General features: G+C 41.5%; 1 protein-coding gene across 1 annotated transcript in view; it reads left to right on the forward strand.

Moving 5' to 3' along the window:
- Positions 1–955: 955 nt before the first annotated feature.
- LOC124622954 (odorant receptor 7a-like) overlaps positions 956–22,659 on the forward strand; it is an 84,755-nt gene continuing 63,051 nt past the window's right edge. Inside the window, exons 1-2 of the mRNA XM_047148745.1 lie at positions 956–1,800; positions 5,427–5,526. Of these exons, the coding sequence (XP_047004701.1) occupies positions 956–1,800; positions 5,427–5,526 (945 nt within the window). The remainder of the gene's footprint in view (positions 1,801–5,426; positions 5,527–22,659) is intronic.

Raw genomic sequence — 22,659 nt, forward strand, 5'->3', positions numbered from 1 at the left:
AAACTTTAACAAAAGCCCGTACCGAGCTAATGAGCGTCTCTCCTGCAGAGTCTTCCACTGGAGTTTATCTATCATCTCCATAACGCTTTCGCGATTACTAAATGATCCTGTAATGAAGCGCGCTGCTCTCCATTGGATCTTCTCTATCTCTTCTATCAACCCTATCTGGTACCGAACCCACACTGGTGAGCAGTATTAAAGCAGTGGGCGAACAAGTGCACTGTAACCTACTTCCTTTGTTTTCGGATTGCATTTCCTTAGGATTCTTTCAATGAATCTCAGTCTGGCATCTGCTTTACCGTTGATCAACTTTATGTGATCATTCCATTTTAAATCACTCCTAATGCCTAATCCCAGATAATTTATGAAATTAACTGCTTCCAGTTGCTGACCTGCTATATTGTAGCTAAATGATAAGGGATCTATCTTTCTATGTATTCGCAGCACATTACATTTGTCTACATTGAGATTCAATTGCCATTCCCTGCACCATGCGTCAATTCGCTGCAGATCCTCCTGCATTTCAGTACAATTTTCCATTGTTACAACCTCTCGATATACCACAGCATCATCCGCATAAAGCCTCAGTGAACTTCCGATGTCATCCACAAGGTCATTTATGTGTATTGTGAATAGCAACGGTCCTACAACACTCCCCTGCGGCACACCTGAAATCACTCTTACTTCGGAAGACTTCTCTCCATTGAGAATGACATGCTGCGTTCTGTTATCTACGAACTCTTCAATCCAATCACACAATTGGTCTGATACACCATATGCTTTTACTTTGTTCATTAAACGACTGTGGGGAACTGTATCGAACGCCTTGCGGAAGTCAAGAAACACGGCATCTACCGGGGAACCCGTGTCTATGACCCTCTGAGTCTTGTGGACGAATAGCGCGAGCTGATATGTAAACTAATATCAGTTGACAGAACTGGGTCCACCGGAGCGGATGTCAGCAAGAGGGCGTAAGCGGCCGGACGTGTCTCCGGACGACGTGCTGCGCAGCAACGTGCGGCTGCTGCAGCTGGCGGGCGTGTGGCCGCCGTCGTCGCCGCGCGGGCTCGGCCGGCTGTTCCCGCTGCACGTCGCCTCCGTCTACCTCAGCCAGGTGGCCAGCATCGCCATGGCGCTGCAGCTCATGTACTCGGCGCGCGGCGACATGCACGAGATCACGCAGGCGCTCATGAACGCCATGACTCTGGTCGGCGGCGTGCTCAAGCTGGCGCACCTCTCGACGCACGTGCCCGCCTACTGCCGGCTCGTCGCGGCGCTGCGTGACGTCATCAGGATTCAGCGGCCGCACTGCGAGAGCACCCCCAGCCTCATGGCCGTCTTCACCGGCGCCCACCGCAAGACACTGCGACTCACCTTCTGGCCCATCGCATACCTCAACCTTCTGGCGTTCGGCTGGTACATGATACCCGTCATCTCCTGGGCCACCGGTTCGGAAAAGAGGCTCCTGCCTTTCTTCACCCTCCACGGAGTTGACTGTTACGATTTCGTTCTATACGTTGTCATCTATTTCGTGCAGTGCCACTCGATTTTCTACTGGTGCTTCATCAGTATCGGGCAGGACATGTTCTTCGTGACGAGCATGGTTCACGTGGCCGCCCAGCTGCAGATTCTCAATGTTCGTCTGTCGAAACTGGGCGGAGGACAGGAAAACGACAACGAATTTGGGCGGCTCTACAGTTGTAGAGCAGAGGACTGTGGCACGTGTGAGAGGAAACCAATGTCTGACGAGATGTACACGGAGCTTCGAAACTGCATCACGACGCATCAGGAAATTCTCAAGTAAGTTTAACAGTACATATGAGTCTATTTGAATTAATAAATTTTCATCTTAAATCTAGTCAAGAACTCCACGACTCTAATCTGTATAGATGGTAGGGTACGCGAGTGCTCAAAAGGTAACGAGAAGTTTTGTTCTTTGGCGTGTCGCACTACTCCAATTAGCGTGTTTTTTTGTTTTTTTTTTTAGTTGTTATGTTTTTAAATGTGTGTGAGGATATCTGTAAAGTGTTAACCATTTCAGATATTCTGTCAGTTATCAGCTTGACAAGAAGAGAATACAAGCTTTCGAAAAGTGGTGCTACAGAAGAATGCTGAAGATTAGATGGGTAGATCACATAACTAATGAGAGGGTATTGAATAGAATTGGAGAGAAGAGAAATTTGTGGCACAACTTGACTAGAAGAAGGGATCCGTTGGTTGGACATATTCTAAGGCATCAAGGGATCACCAATTTAGTATTTGAGGGGAGCGTGGAGGGTAAAATTCACAGGGGGAGACCAAGAGATGAGTACACTTAACAGGTTCAGAAGGATGTAGGTTGCAGTAGGTACTGGGAGATGAAGAAGCTTGCACAGGATAGAGTAGCATGGAGAGCTGCATCAAACCAGTCTCTGGACTGAAGACCACAACAACAACATCAGCTGTCAAAGAAGTTACATTTACTTTAATGGTATGGAAGATTGTTTGTGTCGTGTACAAATGTGTCAGAGAATTTGTATTAACTTTTTTTATAGGGCCCGAAAAAACTGCATCGGAAGTTTAGAAATCTAAAATAATGATGTGGCAAGTGTGCTATGAGTAAAACAACTGTTTACGAGTCGTATAAACACTTCGAAGAAGTGGAAGAGAATTAACACCCTGGACACCCCAGCACATCATCGAGCGTTGAAGTCCAAAAAAACGTGAAAAATATGACTATGAACGACCACCGAATCTCAATCAGAGAAATCGCTGATGCTTTTCGCATATCAACTGAGTCATTCCATGATATTGTTTGGGAAGTTCTGAGCATGAAACGTTCGAGTATCGTTGAATTTCGGAAAAAACAGCGGCGAGCGCAAGCTGCTCATGAATCGCTAGACGAAGCCCAAGGAAGCTACTGAAATGTGTCATAGCAGGGTTGAAAAGCGGGATTGCGGATATGATATCTAAACTAAGGCTCAATCGTCCCAGCGGGTGCATTCTGGATCTCCGAGACTAAAACAGGCCAGTCAGGTACGCTCAAATGTGTTACGCCACTGTATTCCGTCGTTTTAACTGGATACTTCACCGTGCCTTCTTGCCACAAGGTCGAACGATCGACAGAAAGTACTACTTACAAGTTCAAAGCCGTTTACGTGAAAAAATCTGAAGAAAGTGTCCATATTTGTGAGGAAACAATTCATGACTTTTACGTTACTATAATTTACCTGAGCACACTTCAAGTCTCGTTTGCGAATTTTTGGCTAAAAATAGTACTGTAATGATGACCCAACATCGCATGTATCAGACATAGCTCCATATGACATTTTTCTGTTCGCAAGATTAAAGAAAACTTAAAGGGCCGTCATTTTAGAAGCACCGGTGATATTGAAGAAGTATCGCTCAGACGGCTGAGGGCTCTCGCAAACATCGAGTTCGAGAAGTGTTTCAGCCGTTGGTAAAAGACTGGAAAAGAGTATAATACCTGATGGGATTTTCTGAAGGGGTAACGCTGATGTAGTCGAAGTAATTAATTCCTTCAACGAACAAATAAAGCTGAAATTCCCGTTAGTTTTTGGATACTTCTCGTATTTTAGTCGAATTTCAGCAGCGGTTAGAGTCAGTGCTATTTACTGTAAAACGGTCTCACACAACACACTGAAGCAGAACGGACTTGGTGATACCATGGCTACGTAGTATATTAACTTAATTATTACCAAGAAATAAAACAGTACCCAGACGCTGCTAATAATGCTATTTGTTGAAAACAAAAATCCTGTTCTCTGTTCCAAAGAGAAAGGTACTTACATTGTTTTAGTACATTGCTGCGTGCATTTAGAATAAACAAGTTAGATTAGTTATATAGCCTTGTGCTGTAGAGTAACATCCTCCGCCATACTGTCCACAATGGCTTGAAATACCGATACTATCTACGCGCTCTTATAACCAGCGGCGCCACAGAGGACCAGCAGACAGTGAGCACACCGCAACGGGAGGGGGAAACGTTCTCCTTCGCCGCATTACGTTACGCTACGTAACCCCGTGGTCTCTGGAGCGGGATAAGGCTGCCCCACAGTGGAATTACGACAGTCTCGTATTCAGTCTACGTATTTGCACCTTAACAGGCAGCTGTCCTCTTGTTGGTGAGCAATATTGTGAATTTGGACTATTTCCAGAATGAGATTTTCACTCTGCAGCGGAGTGTGCGCTGATATGGAACTTCCTGGCAGATTAAAACTGTCTGTCGGTCCGAGACCCGAACTCGTGATCTTTTCCATTCGCTGGAAAGAACTCTACCATGCCATGTCTCCGCAATATCCTGTCTTTCAAGAGTGCTAGCTCTGCTTGGTTCCCAGGTGAGCTTCTGTGAAGTTTAGAAGGTATGAGACGACATACTAGCGGAAGTAAAGCTATGAGGGCGGGGCGTGAGTCGTGCTTGGGAAGTTAAGCTGGTAGAGCACTTACCCGCGAAAGGCTAGGGTCCCGAGTTCCAGTCTCGGCCCGATACACAGTTTTAAACCACCAGGACGTTTAAATTTGGAATATGTTTGTCGTTCGATTCTGGCTGGATTTCTGCCTTGGGTTTTATGCAAGGACTTGTAGTTTTTCAAGTTGTTAATTCTTTACGTAAACACGGCGGGCCAGAACTTGGGTTGTGTGGTCATTTTGAATAAAATAATTTTGGGTATTAGACCAGATCATTATAAATCACCAAAACACTTAAATGCCTACGTTTCGACCAACTATGCAGCGCACTTCTCCAGAGCGGTTAGTTGCTGGATAATGGTGAACGCCTTTCCCAATAATCTGTGCCGGCCGAGGTGGCCGAGCGGTTCTAGGCGCTAGAGTCTGGAACCGCGCGACTGCTACGGTCGTAGGTTCGAATCCTGCCTCGGGCATGAATGTGTGTGATGTCCTTAGGTTAGTTAGGTATAAGTAGTTCTAAGTTCTAGGGGACTGATGACCTCAGACGTTAAGTTCCATAGTGCTCAGAGCCATTTGATTTGAATGCATGCATGTCTGAAGGAACTTTGCACCGTAATTTGGAATTACACAGACACCACTATGTTGTATCTTACTTTCTGAGGTAGTTCTATCGGTCCGAAACAAGTAAAGCGACTATTGTTTTTACTAAATATTATTCAATAGCGCTATTAACAGCGTCTGGTTGCAATTACTTTAGGGAAGAATCTATCTCTGTGTTAATACTTGTTTTATTGTCAAAATTGCTAATATTGGTAAATATTTCTTCGTTATCTAGTTACGTAGATACATCGATGTTTCCAGTATTCTGCAGAAAAATCAGTATTAACACACGAAAATATTTAAAATTTTTGCTATTTCTCATCGGGTACACTTGAGCTACAAACCATTAAAGCCCTGTTTATGTAAGAACAGTTCACGAGTGGTTTTTGAGTAGTGTTGCCTCCTCTTTTTCTGCGCAGGTTCGTGCAGTTCCTGCAGCAGGTGATGAGTCCAGTGGCCATGGCGCAGTTCATGTGCAGCGTCGGAGCAGCGTGTGTCACACTGTACCAGGCAACGTTTGTAAGCTGGTACATTTTGTGCGAACTTAGATTTTAGCAGTTTGAGTAAGATTACAGGGATCTATTTATAATTCTCAAGCTAGTCATTCAGACAGATCTTTTAGTCAGTGTTTCACATCGTTGAAGGTTCTGAATGTAGGCTTCAGTCTTTCTATTTCGCAGACAAAACAACATATGGTGTATCGTGATTTTGTTTTTCCATTATTTCTATTCTAAACATCAGTGGAGATTTCTGTGAGGTGTTAATTTCAATGTGCAGTTTGACACCAATAACTCTTTTTGAAACTGGAACTTTGGGTGCAGGTAAACGATACCTTGGCCGCTAAAGTTTTTTCTGACTCAGTGAGCCTTTTCACCATGGTAGAATGGCTAGAAACAAGCTTTGTTGTCAGATAAGTTTGCAACCATAGGATAATTTTAGACCAAAATATTGTTGTTAGAATTTGACAATATAAAACTACATTTCAGAGTAATTAATTAAAAGGGACTGTCGTTACTGAATCAAAAGCTTCATATATTTACATCATAGAAACCTTCTCAAAATAATATGAAAGAAATTTGTTTTCATTAAATGTTTGTTTTCTGTAAATGGTGGAAATACACACTGGCGTCCAAAATTAAGGCAACAAATGGAAATTTTGCAAGGCTGCGTTTCTTTTGCCGCAAAACAGTATACACAGGCGATAGTAAAGCAGAAAGAATGTAAAGAATACAGGACGTAAACAGCTGGAACATCCATAACGGTAGACAAAGATGTTTCTCGTTTTTCCAACTTAACGGATTTGCACGCACATTCTGATAACTGGTTAATGTGCTCAGTAAGGGGTGTGACCACCTCTGGCATAAATACAGAAATGACGACGACGGGGCATGCTGTGAATGATGTCATCAGTCTCATGTTGAGGCAATAACGACAGTTCCTCCTGCAGAGCTGCTCACAAGTCTTGGAGAGTGGGTGGTGAAGCTGACGTGATGCAGCCCATCTCCCAGACATGATCTATGCGGTTCAGATCGGGAAAGCGAGCAGGCCACGCTATCGGTGCAATATCTTCCGTTTCCAAAAAAACATCAAACACCTGTGTTCTACGAGGTCGAGCGTTATCATCCATCAGTACCAAGTCTGGGCCCACACCATCTCGCAACAATCGCACTTGTAGTCCCAAGATATCGTCAAGACACCTGACAGCAGCTCAACTTTGCCGATTCACCCATACAATTTCATGAGGAGGTGTTCATGCGGTCAACATAATCCTTGCCCCAACGGTAGTGATCCTCCTCGATATCGGTCTCTTTCCACAATGTTTGGGTCCCGAATCGAGTTCCACTTTCCCTCCAGATGCAAATCCATCGAGAATCGCTATCCAGACTAACTCGGGACGCGTCTGTGAAAAGAACATTGGTCCACTGTTAGACCGTCCAGGTGGCATTCTGACGACTCCTCTCTAGACGTTACCTTCTGTGAGGACGTGTCAGAGGTACACATACAGCAGGTCTCCGACAATAAAGGCCACTCTGCCGAAAAGCACTACTCCGTTTGATAGATGCCCTGACGTGGTTGTCAGTTGACCGGAATGCACCTTCCGTGCAGAGCACCATCGTACGGACATCTGTTGACAGTTCCTATGAATACATCGTGAACAGACACAGAACGGGGAAATAGCTGTTTGTTGCTTTAATTTTGAGCACCAGTATAGTTGTTCATGTTCCTGACAGATTTGCTATCTGATGTTAGTAGGTATGCATTTTTCTTCACTAGCTGTTTGGTTTGGGTAGTATGACCTAGGTATGTGGACTGAAAGTGTGATGAGGCGACCATGTGAATCGTGATGGGCCGTAAAATGATGTGAATCCGATCAGAAACGGCAGTTTTTTAAAAATTTCGTCCTTTTACTGTTCTGATATAGGAATAAAAATTCAGTGTGTTAATTGTACAACCTGTGTAATGATATAATCACGTATTCCATTATTTTTAGTTTATAACTGCAGTTATTATTTGAAGTTAATTGTTGATCGGTTTAACCTCCTCAATTGGGGCGAATAAGATCGCCGTTGTATTTTGTATGCAGGAACGGAATAAGTTGTCCAGTGGAGTTAAGTCGATCACTATTCTGATTTCTAAAATATATTGCTGTATTTGCATCAAAATTTTACAATTTTTAGACTAAACAAATTTTTACAAGCACGCTAAGCTTGAAATTTTTGCTATAGAAACACTGGCATTCACGAAATTTGACAAACAAATATTAATTTTTAGTTATTGTATGTCATAATAAACGCGGAAGGTATTTACTCAATGTCATAATCGTCTATCCCTTCAAAATTAAATTTACTTCGCCTTCTATGTTCTGGAACAACTTATTTAATAATCTCAGCTCTTTCTACCTCAGTTGCATCGTCAATTTCGGGAAAGAAAAAATAAACATTACCATCAAGAACTTTCTTTCTCAGAAATCCCATTTCTTAGGTGTCGCTAGAGGTCCTTTCAATTTTACCAATAAAAAACATCAACCTTTTTTACGTAGGAAATTTTACCATCGTGAAGTCAGTTTCTTTAAATTCATGCCAATCCCTATCCTCCTCCTTGTCATTTTCTTCATTTGCCATTTGCATTTGACTCGTGCTGTTCTAGATCACTGTTAGATGTTCCAGATAGGGACTCCATGCTTGCAACCCTGTCAATATCATTTTAATTGAAGTCGCTAATAACAATTCCTTTTTCTGGAGTTAATGCTAAACGCTTTGCATGGCGCGGCTTTCCTTTTGTTTCATTAAAGCGAACTTGTTTCAATTGCTTTTCGAAGGCTGCTGCTCAAGAAACTTCTGATGAGCTGGTGCCATGTGCATTGCTATCGGTTGCTTCTGAAATCTGTGAAATAACTTTATCGGGACAGAAAGGAAAGATTCCTGCTTTTCTGAACCCATATATTACATTTGATTTGGACGTGATAGCTATATGTTCAAAAAAGTTTTCAGCAACCTAGGAAATTGGGATTTTTGCACCAGTCCTCTAGTCTTCCTTTTCCAATCGTCTAGCACATTTCTCCAAGCAAGTTTTAAAGGACTAAGAAGGACCACATCAAGCGCCTGACACAAATGAGTAGAATTAGGTAGTAGAAGCACAAATTTAATGTCCTGTTCCTGGCACAATTTAATCGCGTTAGATGACTCGAGAAATTGTCACCTATAATCACTTAGATCCCTCTAATTGCCGGGCATAAGGCAAGACAATTTCAACTGACCATGATTCAAACATTGTTAGGTCAAACCAACCACTTTGATTCCTATTATAAACTGCACCTTCTGTCCAAGTATCGTAGAGGTGTTTTGCTCTCTAAACTGTGTATGATGGGAGGACTGAGCCTTCGGCAGCTGCTGCTATCATCACACTGATACTTGACTTAGAACTATCCACTGTCCTTTCAGGATGTCTTGTGCCTCGCTTCATTATTACTTTCACTTGTCCAGGATCGTCACAAAAGTTTGTCTCGTCTTAGTTTATAGTGTTGGAGGGGAGGACAACACTAAAGGTCACTTCAAGGTTTTTAAACTAACCAATCACTGTTTCTCGGGTAACTGCTGCCTTTGTCCTCTTCACATTTTCATTTACTCTAACAGTTTTTATTTCCTTTCAGAAAAGATTTTACCCACTAGTGCCTAGGTCGATTGTCGCGAAATGTTTTTTCAGAGGAGATAGAGAAGATCCAAAGAAGAGCGGCGCGTTTCGTCACAGGGTTATTTGGTAACCGCGATAGCGTTACGGAGATGTTTAGCAAACTCGAGTGGCAGACTCTGCAAGAGAGGCGCTCTGCATCGCGGTGTAGCTTGCTGTCCAGGTTTAGAGAGGGTGCGTTTCTGGATAAGGTATCGAATGTATTGCCTCCCCCACTTATACCTCCCGAGGATATAACGAATGTAAAATTAGAGAGATTCGAGCGCGCACGGAGGCTTTCCGGGTGTCGTTCTTCCCGCGAACCATACGCGACTGGAACAGGAAGGGATGTAATGACAGTGGCACGTGAAGTGCACTCCACCACACACCGTTGGGTGGCTTGCGGAGTATAAATTCAGATGTAGATTTAGACGTAGGCAGATCAAAATACACAAAGATTTCAGACAGAAAGTTACACACGTCTCTTATGCTAAGACCATCGGGCAACGTAAGTGGCGTCTTGTAAGGAAAGAGTACACATTCAATGTTTACTGCAGACACAGTTCTGCCGCGCTGCGGATAACAGGTACATCAGAGGATGCGAGCGAGTTGACGCGGGGCAGTACAATTCTTGTGGGCAAACGCCTAAATTGCACACAGATTTACCGTGAAATTCTGGAAGCATATGGACCAAACGCAGTATGGCACTCATCCCTAGTGAAATATCCCCAACAGTTTGACCAAGGCCACAAAGAGGTGGGTGATGCTGATCGGGAAGGAAGGCGTTTGACACCCACTACAAACGACAATATCGAGGCAATACTTTCGGCGAAAGGAAAGAACGTTTGTGGGGGAAAGAAGACGTTCGCGCAGTGGTTCATCAATGACTTCGTGAGCAAAAAAGAGATGTACATCGCTGAGGAATCGAACGGTTGGAAGAACGTTCCAAGCATTGTTTAGAGAAACCTGGTGAACACGTTGAAAAATAGTGTAGCGTGTATGTGTCGCTTTTATGTGTATTGCAGCGTACTTGGCCTGCAATGATTATGTGTGACATACTTTTGGAAGACCCCTTATTCAACCACAGCTGATTTCTCTACGTCTTAGGCTACCCTCTCTGACTTTGAGTAATCAAAGAAGATCTCCCACCTTGCATCAGTTAACTGGAAATTGAAACTACTATTGAAGAGTGGACGTGGAAAACGTCTTAGGTGTGAACGCTCACATTTGTCAAGGAAATAAAAAATCTATTTTTTGTACATAGCTTACCTGTATCCAAAAACATTAAGAAGATATTATTATACCATTGAATTATGCTGGCCATCTCATCACAGCAAAATATACTCTGGCAAATTAGAAAATTAATAATTTATTAAGAACGTTCTATGTGCCATACAAGGAAACTATCTGGTTCTATACACCAGGAAGAAAGTTTATGTTTCAAGTCTCGTTAATACAACAGCAGTACTTTTTATTTGTGATAATACAAGTGCCGAAATATTTTAGCTAGCAGAATTGTAGAAAACAAAAACCATTTCTCATTTCTTTTACATTTGTACGAGTGACTAACAAAATTAAGTTAATGAATAAAAATCTCTCAGTACTGTCTTCTGTTTCTTACACAACTCAGTTATAACGATCAGACATTGCTAAATTTGCTGTAAAATTCGCAGAGCTGTTGAAGAAGTCGTTTTCTTTTGCTACTGATAGATGTGGGGGGTCTTTCAGATGAAGTACGCATTGCACACGTGTGTCATGGTCTTTTCTTTTTGTGATACATGACATTTTTCCATTCTCCTGTTTCAAAGTAATATTTTTAATTGCTATTTGAGCTGGATGAGTATGAGAGCGTTTGATCACATTGACTTAGATACCTTACACGCTTGCATTAAGTACAATGTTGCAGGTGCGTGCTGAAAATGAAAGAAGACGTTTGCACGCATTGGAATGGCAAACGGAGCTCCTGAGTGAATTATCGCCTTGCAAAAAAACCACGAAGCCTCTAATAAAGAATCTTTCAAACATTTTCTCCATGATTTGACACTTAGAACAAGTCTAGGGACATGCACCGGAATATCGAGAACATAAAATTTCTGGAAACATGTTTTTGAAAAAGTGGCAGTTATTACATATTTAGTTTCCACGTCTGTGGCGCGTGATGAACTCAAAGGAAAAAATTGTCAAATATTGTGAGCGTTTAGTGTCATACGACTTGAAGCTCGAGGAAAATGTAAACCCACATTCGGCATTTCTAATGATGTGCAGTTGAAAGACAAGTTAGAATTTAGTTAGGGTTATTTATATTGCCTCATAAGAGTGGTTGTTACTTGTAATACAATATGGAATACAATATAGAATTTCTAGTATACAAAACTCAAGAAGCAGGGTTAGTGTGCTCCTTGGAATTATTCTACATTTTCCACAATCTGGTCCGAACTGAGAAAATTTTAAGAAATTAACACTTTTAGAATATATCTTTTAAATGATTATCGTACCCCTTTATGGAGACGTCAACGGATAATAAATTTCAGAATGGAAATTATGACAAGGGAGTGGAATAGAAATAGTGGGCACTTGAAGGAATGTTTCAATTTAGGGGTATGTCACATCCGAAGATTGAATTGGTATCTTGGCTGCACCATTGAGTCGAGATTGAACTGAAACTCTTATTTCCTCCTGATGGTACTCCTCTCACTCAAAACAGTTATACAGTCTGCCACAACGTGTGGAGGCAACCTGGAAAGCCGTTATAGTTGCGGATGGAAAACGAACACCGAAGAGCGATGATTTATATGGTAGATGTAGGGGAAACGACTAGTGAAATCAGTCTATCGCAAAAGAAAATATTTATTAACTTTCTTGATAATTGATATAAGAAGGAATGCGTTTTGATGTAAACTTTGGCATCGAACACTCAACATCGTTAAACAGAGAAGACTGAAAGAAGAGATACGCGATTCGTCACGAGTTTAATCTGAAAGTATAAAAGCTCAAGAAACCAAGATTACTCTTTTACGCCAAATTACCATTGTCCTTGTTCCAGAAAAGTATCTTATTATGTTCTCCAAAATTCATCTGGAATAAGGACCACGGCTGGAATGGTTGAGATGTTCGATGATGATATTTAGTTTGGGGGGCGATCAACTCCGCGGTCATCAGCGCCCGTGCAAAGTCCCAATTTCTACACAGTCCAGTTTTTTACATAGTCCAAACTAGCCACAGTCACAAATGATGATTATGATGATGATGAAATGACGAAGACAATGCAAACACCCAATCCCCGGGCAGAGAAAATCTCAAACCCGGCAGGGAATTGAACCCGGGACTCCGTGATCCATAGGTAGCAATGCTAGCCACTAGACCACTAGCTGCGGACGTTGAGATGTTCGAAGTCTACCGACGTTCTGTCTTATTATGCACCATTCGTGAATGAAACTGGAAGAAGAGAAATGGATTCTGGTGCGCCATGCGCCCTCCTCCACCTGTTATAACGTGTCCAGTAAAAATATTTGATTTTATAGTAATCGTGAGCTGGTTCGATACCGAACGCATTGACAACTCTCCCACGCCAATCACTAAATCTGAATATGCCAGCTACACCTACTACTGTCCTTTGCAAGATATGATAAATTAATGATTAGATTTTTCCACTAGTTAACAGTATATGCAAAAGAGATAAAAAAGGAATATTTAACAATAATCAATAGATTAAAGGAAGGATGAACAAACTAGTCGACAACACAGTAAAATCTTCATATCAAGAGCTTAGGACAGAGTTAATAGAACATCAAACTTTTTCAAATGTTCACCACATTTTTCTAAATTAGCGGTCTGTCTTATTATTTACTTAAATAACGTCTCAAAGATGGCATAGCAGGATTAAGTTTCGCTTTAATGAAAGTATCACTATTATTGAGAAATTAATGAATAACGGTAAGAAAATAGTAAATATACAACATACTTGTTTAATATGATGAACGGTTAACGGTCTTTATATTTTGAGTCCATTCGCAGGCGTTGAAACCATTCCTTACCTAGGAAATTACTTGGTATATTTATTTCATAACATCTACAAATTTGTTCTCGTGAGCTAGGGCAGGTCGTCCACCATGGCTAATTACTATTATTCACAGTGATGTACTCCTTTCAATACACTCGACTTCACTGTAAATTTATCGTTACTACTCTGCATCACGATAACTGTCAAATTCACACAATTTTACGAGTAGTAGCATACTAATATTCTTTGTTAGTGTAACAGAACTCAGTCATTTTTTAAAGCCATCATTGTCACCTCTTCTCTTAAAATAACTATTTTTACAAAATCTCACAATTTCATTTTCAGTGTCTGACCATTCTCAAGGGGAAAAATATCATTTTTTAGCATAGGTAGACACTGGTTTATATGTCATCGTCACATGGTACATCTCATATAATACTTTGTCTGATAGTTTTGAATTACTGGATGTGCTAAAGTATGAAATTGCTCCAGTTAAAATGGGCGCATGCTGATCCTCGAGTGGTGAAGGTTCTAAACAAAGTTATTTTAACAATCAAAGGCACCCATGATTACCTAAAAGATATGGCGAGAAACACTGCTCACGAGAAAATAGAACTTAAACATTTCTTCTTTCCTCCCGTACTGTCAGTTGCAAGCAGCCACTTTCAAATTCTCTAATCAATATCTCATGAAGAATTCGAATGTTTCAATACATTACAAAATCTCATTTAATCACTAAGAAGATGAATCATCCAAAGCTTATACCAGGAATGTGTAGATAGCTTGATAGGTTTTCGCTACAACAGAAAGATAGAAAAAGACGCCTTTTCTTCTTTTTACTTATGTTTATCTTCATCTGTTTACATATGTGTATATTTCAATTTTGTAACATGTGCACTAGTTTGTAGCTCAATATATTTTTATATAACAGTACGTTTTACATAGCGCACATTCTGATTCACTACTCTGATCATATTCATGCTTTTATGCATTGGACTAGTATGTAAGGAAATGTAAATATCTTTATATTTGTTTATTATGATTTATTACACAGCCATGTTTTCAGATTTATGACTTGTTTACAATAACATGTATTTTCGTTACGATCTGTCATACAATTTCCAAAAAAATTCTGTTGTTCGTGAGACACGATGTTTCAAGTACTTTAAGCTCTTGCGTGCATATAGTTGACTTGTCTTTTTATAATGTTAGACACGGAATTGGACCACACACCATTTTTGTTAATACATAGAACTTTTATGATAGATCATCAATCACCTTTCATTTTACAATTTATGACACGGTATTCATTGTGATTTATGTGAACAGTACGACAGTAATTTTTCTTTCATTTGATTATCTGTTGAGACAAATTTAATTCTATGAATCTGGAGATTATCACAGCAACACTGGGTGTACTACATGTTTAGAAGCAGGGCATTGTGACATACTTTTCAGCTAGCTGGTATTTAACAAAGTTTTATTGCCGCCACTAGACCATCTCTTACGCGTTCCTTCCAACTAAAAGCTCTTTGCCTCTTTAAGCAAGTTTTTCACGTACTAAAGTTGTTTCTGCTGTAACAAAATGGCTAATGTTAATAAGTCAGTACCACCTTCAGGCACCAGTGACGTGTACAACTTAAAACTTTTAACCACTGTCTGCGCTACAGTATATTTTCTATTTTGAACTCAAGAAGAAAGTGAAGAAGCATTAAAACAGAACTGATTTTATTTTTGGTAATTTAACGTTGAAGTATCACCATAATACTAAGATAAGCTGTGGACCTAGATGTTTAGATAACATGCTAAATCAGAAAGGCAAGTGTACCTGAGAAAGCTCATACCGGTTGTCTCTCCTAAGAGTCATCAGTCACATTTTCTCTAGTTTTTACGTAGATATTTGCATAGCTCGAGTCAACCCAAACAATTACTGCTCGACATGCGTTTCTTGCAACGCCCAGCGTCGACAGAAAGCGTCAGTTTGTTTCTAGTTAGAGATAAAATTGTCTTTAAACCGGAGATACGTGACAATTCTGCAGAGCGGTTTCAGATTATTCCAGTGTGATATTCGTTTTATCGTCATGTCTTAACAGAGACAGTAAAACGTGGAGAATAATAACAATCCAGAAGCGACCCAGTAGGGCTGAATGCTTGGCGGTAGGAGTCAGCGTTGGCCGGGACTCTGCTGCTGCTGGTGGAGTACTGATAATTCATGGAGTTTTACTGTCCCTGTTAACACATGTCGATAAAACAAATATCGTCTGATAAATAATAGAGTTTTAATGTCGTTGATAACACATATCGATAGAACAAATATCGCACTAGACTAACTGCTATCGCTCTATCGAATGCGCACGTAAAATTTCGGTTTGAAAATCATTTTGTTCGTAATGGGAAACAAACCTATGCTTTCTGTCGAAACTGGGAGTAGCATGAAAGATGTGACAAACACCTGCCGAAGCAACAGAGAAAATGTGCATGAACACTCTCTGGGGAAACACCCTGTATTTATGAGTACTCATGTATCTGCGAAATTCTTGATATGTAAATTTTACAACCAGCGTATATGCAGTTCAATGATACCATCTTAACCACTGTATATTTGGGGAAGTATTTCCATCAGTAAATGGAAGTTAACCCTTTGTACCCATGCTAGGTTGCTGCCATTTCCATCATCTCGCTGAGTCAACAACGAATAACCCCATTCGCGACAAATAAATAACCGACAGTTCTGATCTGGTCTCGCTATTTTATCCTACCTCTTATACAGGATGAAGAAAACAAACGAGTATGTAGAATTGTAGAGTTGTTAGACGAAATAATACGATATACTTTTGTTATGTGACACAAATGCCACAGGTATATCGCTCCCTGCAATGGGACCTTGAAGTGTTTGCGGTAGACTTCCTCTAAGGCCAACGTTCACAGTTAGTTTGACTGCTTCGTATGCAAGGCGTTGACTCTGGAATCGAATGTACAACACAATTAGATTTTGTCGGGGGAGACGAAGCATTTGGTATACGATACATAGATAAACGCCCTAGAAGACCCAGTTGGCGGTTTAGCTAAAGCTGTAGCCATAATTCGTGAATCAACGGTTGTTTTGAGCATGTTAGACATTCATCAGCACAGAGATGCCCGTTGCGTATTAATATAAACCAGCGTCTTTTTCAGCACTATCACTAAAACAATAGTCATCACACAGTGGCTGAGCACCATCTCTGAACATCGTTAGCAGCAAAACCTTCTTTAAGCCCTAGCAGGAAAACTCTACACCTGTGGCACTTTAGTCACATATGTAAAAGATGTGTTTATTTTCATCACTTCTACACAATCTAAAGTTTTGTACGCGTACTTGTTTCCTCCCTGTATTAATATTTGCTACTGACACCGCGCACTGTTGACGACTGTTTTATTTACTACAAGCGTTGCTCCGTGCTCCTTGCAGTTCCTCGTCCGTTTCAATGCATGCAGGTCGTCACATGACCAATGTACTCCGTGCAGAGATTCGTCTTTGCCTATATTCTTGTCACCGGTAACACGTCCTAACATAGTTTCAAGAGAATAAATAATACACCAACCTCTTCGACAGTGTCCCGTGCGGTGACAGCGGTAACACTACACCCAGAATTGAATGCTTTTTTCCGCCACCTTGACCGCGTTCCGGATTCCATTTTCGGTACAGAATGGCGAGTGTCATCGCCCTGCGTGCGAAATCTGAAAAGCCTGTTCGAGTCCTCACTCACATAGACCGGTTAAATAAGTATCCCATATGCTTCTGCACTTTCTGACAGGAAGCAGTTTATTACAGCGATTTTTTCGGATGCTGTCTTCGAGTTCGTCGTAGTCGTCCCCACTGTGTATCCAGAAGTTGCTTAACATTCCACTAACCCGGCTTTGAGACACGTGAGAGTATGACTGGTTCAACTTATCGTGGCAACTCACAACCTCAGCTGCACTACTCACTAACCACAACCTCGCTAAGCTCGGTAATTGGTGCTACGATCATCTACTAAAGGTCTCTATAGCCCTCATAATCTCATGAAAAAAATCGATTTTCCTCGGGCTGGTACCCAAATGTGCAATAAATGCGGACGCAGCATATTTCAATGGTTATAAGGATGAATCGAAAGGAGGAAGTTGGCAGGCGAGTCACACCAGCAGTGTCATGATTTGTATGGAGAAATTAAATATAGAGATTCTCTTCCCAGATCGTTGGAGCAACATTTGATTTTAGAAAGCTTTTTTAAGTCACTTTGAACTGTGTCCTTGTCCACATTCGATGTGATTATAAGATCAAGGACCCCCAATCTCATACCTACGTACTGATATTGGATATTGGATGTATTATCTGTATATGAAGGATAATCGTGGATGGTCTGTCTCAAGGGTTCTTGGAGCTGTAGTATGATAGTGGTAAGCTTGAACTGTTTTGCATGCCAAACGCAGCTGCCATAATTAGCTTAACTTAAGTTCTGAAAGTGGAAAATCTAGTCTGTCTCATTACAAGGACAAAAGAGAAATATTTCACAATATTGATATAATCCATTCCTCATTTCTGATCATGGGTTCTTGGAGGAAAATGCTATTGCGCCTATTCTATGGCCTTACAGATCCTCACATTTTGGTATGTCTCTCAGTAATGAAGTCAATACAGTGTCTGTAACGGAGTGCACAAGTTCATAGTAAAATACTGAAACAGTACTACCCGCTTCCTTATTGCTCCTGTAACTGTATGGAACAGCAACAGCTGTTGCAATTTTAGTGCTATGAACTTCTTAATTAGAGCTTAATTAAATTTTCGTTATTTCGCAAGAGCTACGCTTATTCTACAAGTATCACTTCAATATACACTGTCGATCTATCGTGTTACGAAAATGACCGTACACATTACACAGATTATCTCACTTACATGTAACAATGATGGAAATTTGTGTTTATGTTGTACACTCTGAATTTAATTTTGAAGCTAAAAATTGCCGAGGACTGATTCCTTATTATTTTGTTTCAGAATCCTGAAGGAAACTCGAGTCTCAAGTGCCTCATGTACCTACCCATTCCGGCGCTTCAAATATTCGTCTACTGCTGGGGCGGACACGAACTCATGGAAAATGTGTGAAGGGTTTTCTGAAATATTTTTATTTAGTGGTTTAATATGCTCAAACTCTTTAATTTGATTATCATAGATTACCAAAGACACAACCAGTACGTTTACCATTCATTATCCATATTGTTCAGAAGTAGAAGAAAGTAATTGCATGTTTATATGTGGATGTAGATTTTACCAGCAAAAGATGTTGAAAAAATATTCTGGGTCTTCCATCCAGGTGGTTGCGTTGAAATTCCACAACGTTTCGATGACTGTCACTCTCATTATCTTCTCAAGAAGGTGACAGAAGATAATGAGAGTGATAATCATCGAAACGTCGCGGAATTTCAACGCAGCCACGAGGATGGAATCCCTGGAAGAATTCGTCAAGTCAGTTAAGGAGTTAATGTTGCTATGTATTTCTTTGAATGTGGGAGAGACTCTCAGGAATGAGGAAGAAGCATATACGTGGCAAAATAAGATCGTTTCTAAATACAGAACTCACCAGTCAAGACCCCACAAACATTTACAAAATGTTGAATAGAAATTAGAAATTTGTGGTGAGTTCCGATGGGACCAAACTGCTGAGGTCATCGGTCCCTACACCTACACACTACTTAATCCAACTTAAACTAACTTAAGCTAGGGACAACACACAGACCCATGCCCGAGTCGCGCGGAGTGACCACACGGTTAGAGGCGCCATGTCATGGATTGCGCGGCTACTCCCGCCGGAGGTTCGAGTCCTCTCTTGGGCATGGGTGTGTGTGTTGTTCTTAGCATACGTTAATTTAAGTAAATTTAGGTAGTGTGTAAGTCTAGGGACCGATGACCTTAGCAGTTTGGTCCCTTAGGAACTCACAAACATTTGAACAAACCCATGCCCGAGGGAGGACTCGAACCTCCGACGGGGGGAGCCGCGCGAACTGTGGCAATGCGCCTCAGACCACGAGGCTACCCCACGCGGCAAAGTGAAATGGATTCGACTCCATAATTGTAGCAGCATAGTGGCAAGAATTGACCTTCATATGGAATACTGTGATACGGTACGAAACATGTGACTTTGGAAATGCACACGTGTCAGTCTTAAGTTTCGCTTTCCCAATATGTCCACAAGATTGCTGCAACAACGCGTTACATGTTCTGAACGATTGTACAGCATATAAATAGTCTGTGCCGTGGCGCCGCATGCCTCTTTATCTAGGGCTGCATGTGGCAGCAGCTCGCGGAAAATTATTTTACCCAGTTTTTGATGTGCGCTTTTGCAACAATTGCTTTCAGAGCAGTATTAAAAGCCAGCGATACATACGGTATAGATTTCTTCAGGGTATTTGCCACATCCTCCATGAACTGAAGTACTAACATCGCTTCCAACAAACTCTGCTTTAAAGCAGCAAAATAATGCTCCTGTTGGGCACAAAACAGACGAACATATACCTCTTTAAAAGACTGACAGAAAAGTGGGCAACCAGCTGCTCATTCCGCCTTCCTCACCAAAAATTTTGGCATGTGAACATAATCGCTCTCTTATACCACAAAATAGTCTAATTTTTTTTACCCAGTCTCTTCTTTTACTTAACCATTCACACTCAGCATATTCCTCTCACTGCCCCTGTCTATATGTGTCTCTCACCCACTGTTTCCTTTTTCTCCCTTAGATTTACAGTATATCTCACTGCCGCTGTCTCCTCTCTCACATATTCTGTCTCCTTTTGTCTTTCTTTCCCAATGCCAATGATCCACCATGTCTCGGCAGCTCAAAAATTCTGGGGTGTCCAACCTATTTTTCCTCTACACCCATGTGTTTAAAATTTCGGTGCAAACTGCGCCTTCCCGTACTACATGTTAGCTGCTGGCTTGGGACCCCCCTAGGGTACGTAAGGTCTCCACACATCTATATTTTTCGTTTACACTATCTCTTCTCTTTTTGGCTCCCACTGACAATGTCTTAATCTGTCTCTCTTTCTGTTTCGTTGACACTTACTCTCTCCAGACATCAGTGTCTCATCTCTCTTTCTCTCCCACTGGTACTGTTTCCTCTCTCTTCCACTGTCACTGTCTCACTATTGATCTTTTCCAGCACAAAAAAGCGCAAACATGCTCTCATGTCAAAATCTTTTAAACAGGGACTTGTTCGCCATTTTTGTTCTCCGACAGCAGCGCTTTCCCGCTGGTTCCCTTCTTTTCCCTGCCTACAGCAAATGTGCTACTTATACCAAACGAATTTGACAGCTTATTTACACACTGTTGCAAGAAATGTCTCAAAGTCAAGACCATATTTAAATATTTATTTTGAATTGATGATCGGTTTAAAGATTACTTTGTTGACGGCTTCGGATCCGCAATACGATGTAGGAACACACTGCATTTGCCGGCCGGACTGGCCGAGCGGTGCTAGGCACTACAGCCTGGAACCGCGCTGCTGCTACGGTCGCAGGTTCGAATCCTGCCTCGGGCATGGATGTGTGTGATGTCCTTAGGTTAATTAGGTTTAAGTAGTTCTAAGTTCTAGGGGACTGATGACCTCAGAAGTTAAGTGCTCAGAGCCATTTGAACCATTTGAACACAGCATTTCTAAACATGTTGATGTAATTCATGTAGGTTCTAGGGTCTCGGCGAAAGCACAAAAGTGACAGTCCCGGACGTTGTGTGGCACCGCCTGCCGCAGCACAACTTGGAAAGTCTTGCCATACACAGCTTTAAGGAGCCGCAGCTGTTCTCCCAGTCCCACTTCTGATTCGGTTCAGTTTGCGCCAAATGACACACACACTTATTTCTTTTTCCGAGGACTGTCTTCAACAACTACATCGATAATAAACATCCATTGGAAATATTTTATACCAAGTAGCTATAAACAGGCGTGATATTTACCGACAGTGTCGGTTTAGTCAGGGATTAAGAATCACGATATCATAATTTTAGCTACGATAGTTATTAAAAGTAAATCCGCAATGAGCGCTACGTGAGTATTTATGCTGTGAAGACCAAATAACATTTAGCATTCTATCTACTTAGACGACGACTGCAGACAATTTAGTTCGAATATGAGAGGCGTAGAGGAATTACAGACAATTTAAGCTGATTGTAACTCGCGCTCGGGAGTCGTATGAGCCCACTAAGTGTGTTAAGAACGGAAAAAAAACACTGGGCGTAATAACAAAATGCGGAAAATGCTGGAGAAACAGAGATTTTTGCACTCAAGGATAAAGAAAACGTCTAAAGGTCAACAGCCAAAATTTAGTAGAAATTCGTGCATCTATAAAAAGATCGATGTGCGAACTGTACGACAACTTCCACCGCAAAATTGTGATCTTGCCGAAAATCCTAATAAAATGCAGGTCCTGCGTAAAATCAGCAAGTGAGCGGAAACTGTTTATTAAGTCACCTGTCGAACAGTCTGGTTCAAAATGGCTCTGAGCACTATGGGACTTAACATCTATGGTCATCAGTCCCCTAGAACTTAGAACTACTTAAACCTAACTAACCTAAGGACAGCACACAACACCCAGCCATCACGAGGCAGAGAAAATCCCTGACCCCGCCGGGAATCGAACCCGGGAACCCGGGCGTGGGAAGCGAGAACGCTACCGCACAACCACGAGATGCGGGCAACAGTCTGGTGGGCAATAGAAGACAGCAAAAGGCAAGCTAAAGTTTTGAATGCCGCGTTTAAAAAAATCATTCATGCAGGAGAATCGTACAGACATATCATGGCTTGCCGGCCGTTGTGGCTGTGCGGTTCCAGGCGCTTCAGTCCGGAACCGCGCTGCTGCTACTGTCGGAGGTTCGAATCCTGCCTCGGGCATGGATGTATGTGATGTCCTTAGGCTAGTTAAGTTTAAGTAGTTCTAAGTCTAGGGGACTGATGACCTCGGATCTTAAGTCCCATAGTTCTCAGAGCCATATCATGGCTTGACCGCAGCAGAAGTAGAAATAAGCATCCGTTGCACTGAAAAGCATTTGAAAGAGTTGGGGAAAAAGATCTAGTCATTTCTGAATGGAATACCAGTTTGGTTAGGCGGGAACTCCTCGGCATTGACCCCTTACTTACATTGTGATAGCGAATCTTCCGCTACGGGCTAAGTTCCAAACATCTGTAAAATGTGCAGATGACTCCTGCACATAAAAACGGCAAAACAACAGACATGCAAAATTACAGACCAATATCTGTAACTTCGTTTTGCTATAGAATTATTGAGCATATTCTAAGATCGAGAGAGTAAAGCTAATGTCCATAAATATGCACGGAAATAGAAAGCAGCGCTTGTGCAAAACTTAGCACGCCTTTCTCTCGCACTTTATCTTTGAACCATGGATGAAGGCGTTTCACGGAGAGACGCAGTGTAGATTTGACGAAGGTGCTAGGATATGGAATAGTTTCTCAAATACGTAAATA

This window comes from Schistocerca americana, chromosome 7, assembly GCF_021461395.2.
Source record: "Schistocerca americana isolate TAMUIC-IGC-003095 chromosome 7, iqSchAmer2.1, whole genome shotgun sequence".
In the NCBI taxonomy this organism is placed as follows: Eukaryota; Metazoa; Arthropoda; class Insecta; order Orthoptera; family Acrididae; genus Schistocerca; species Schistocerca americana.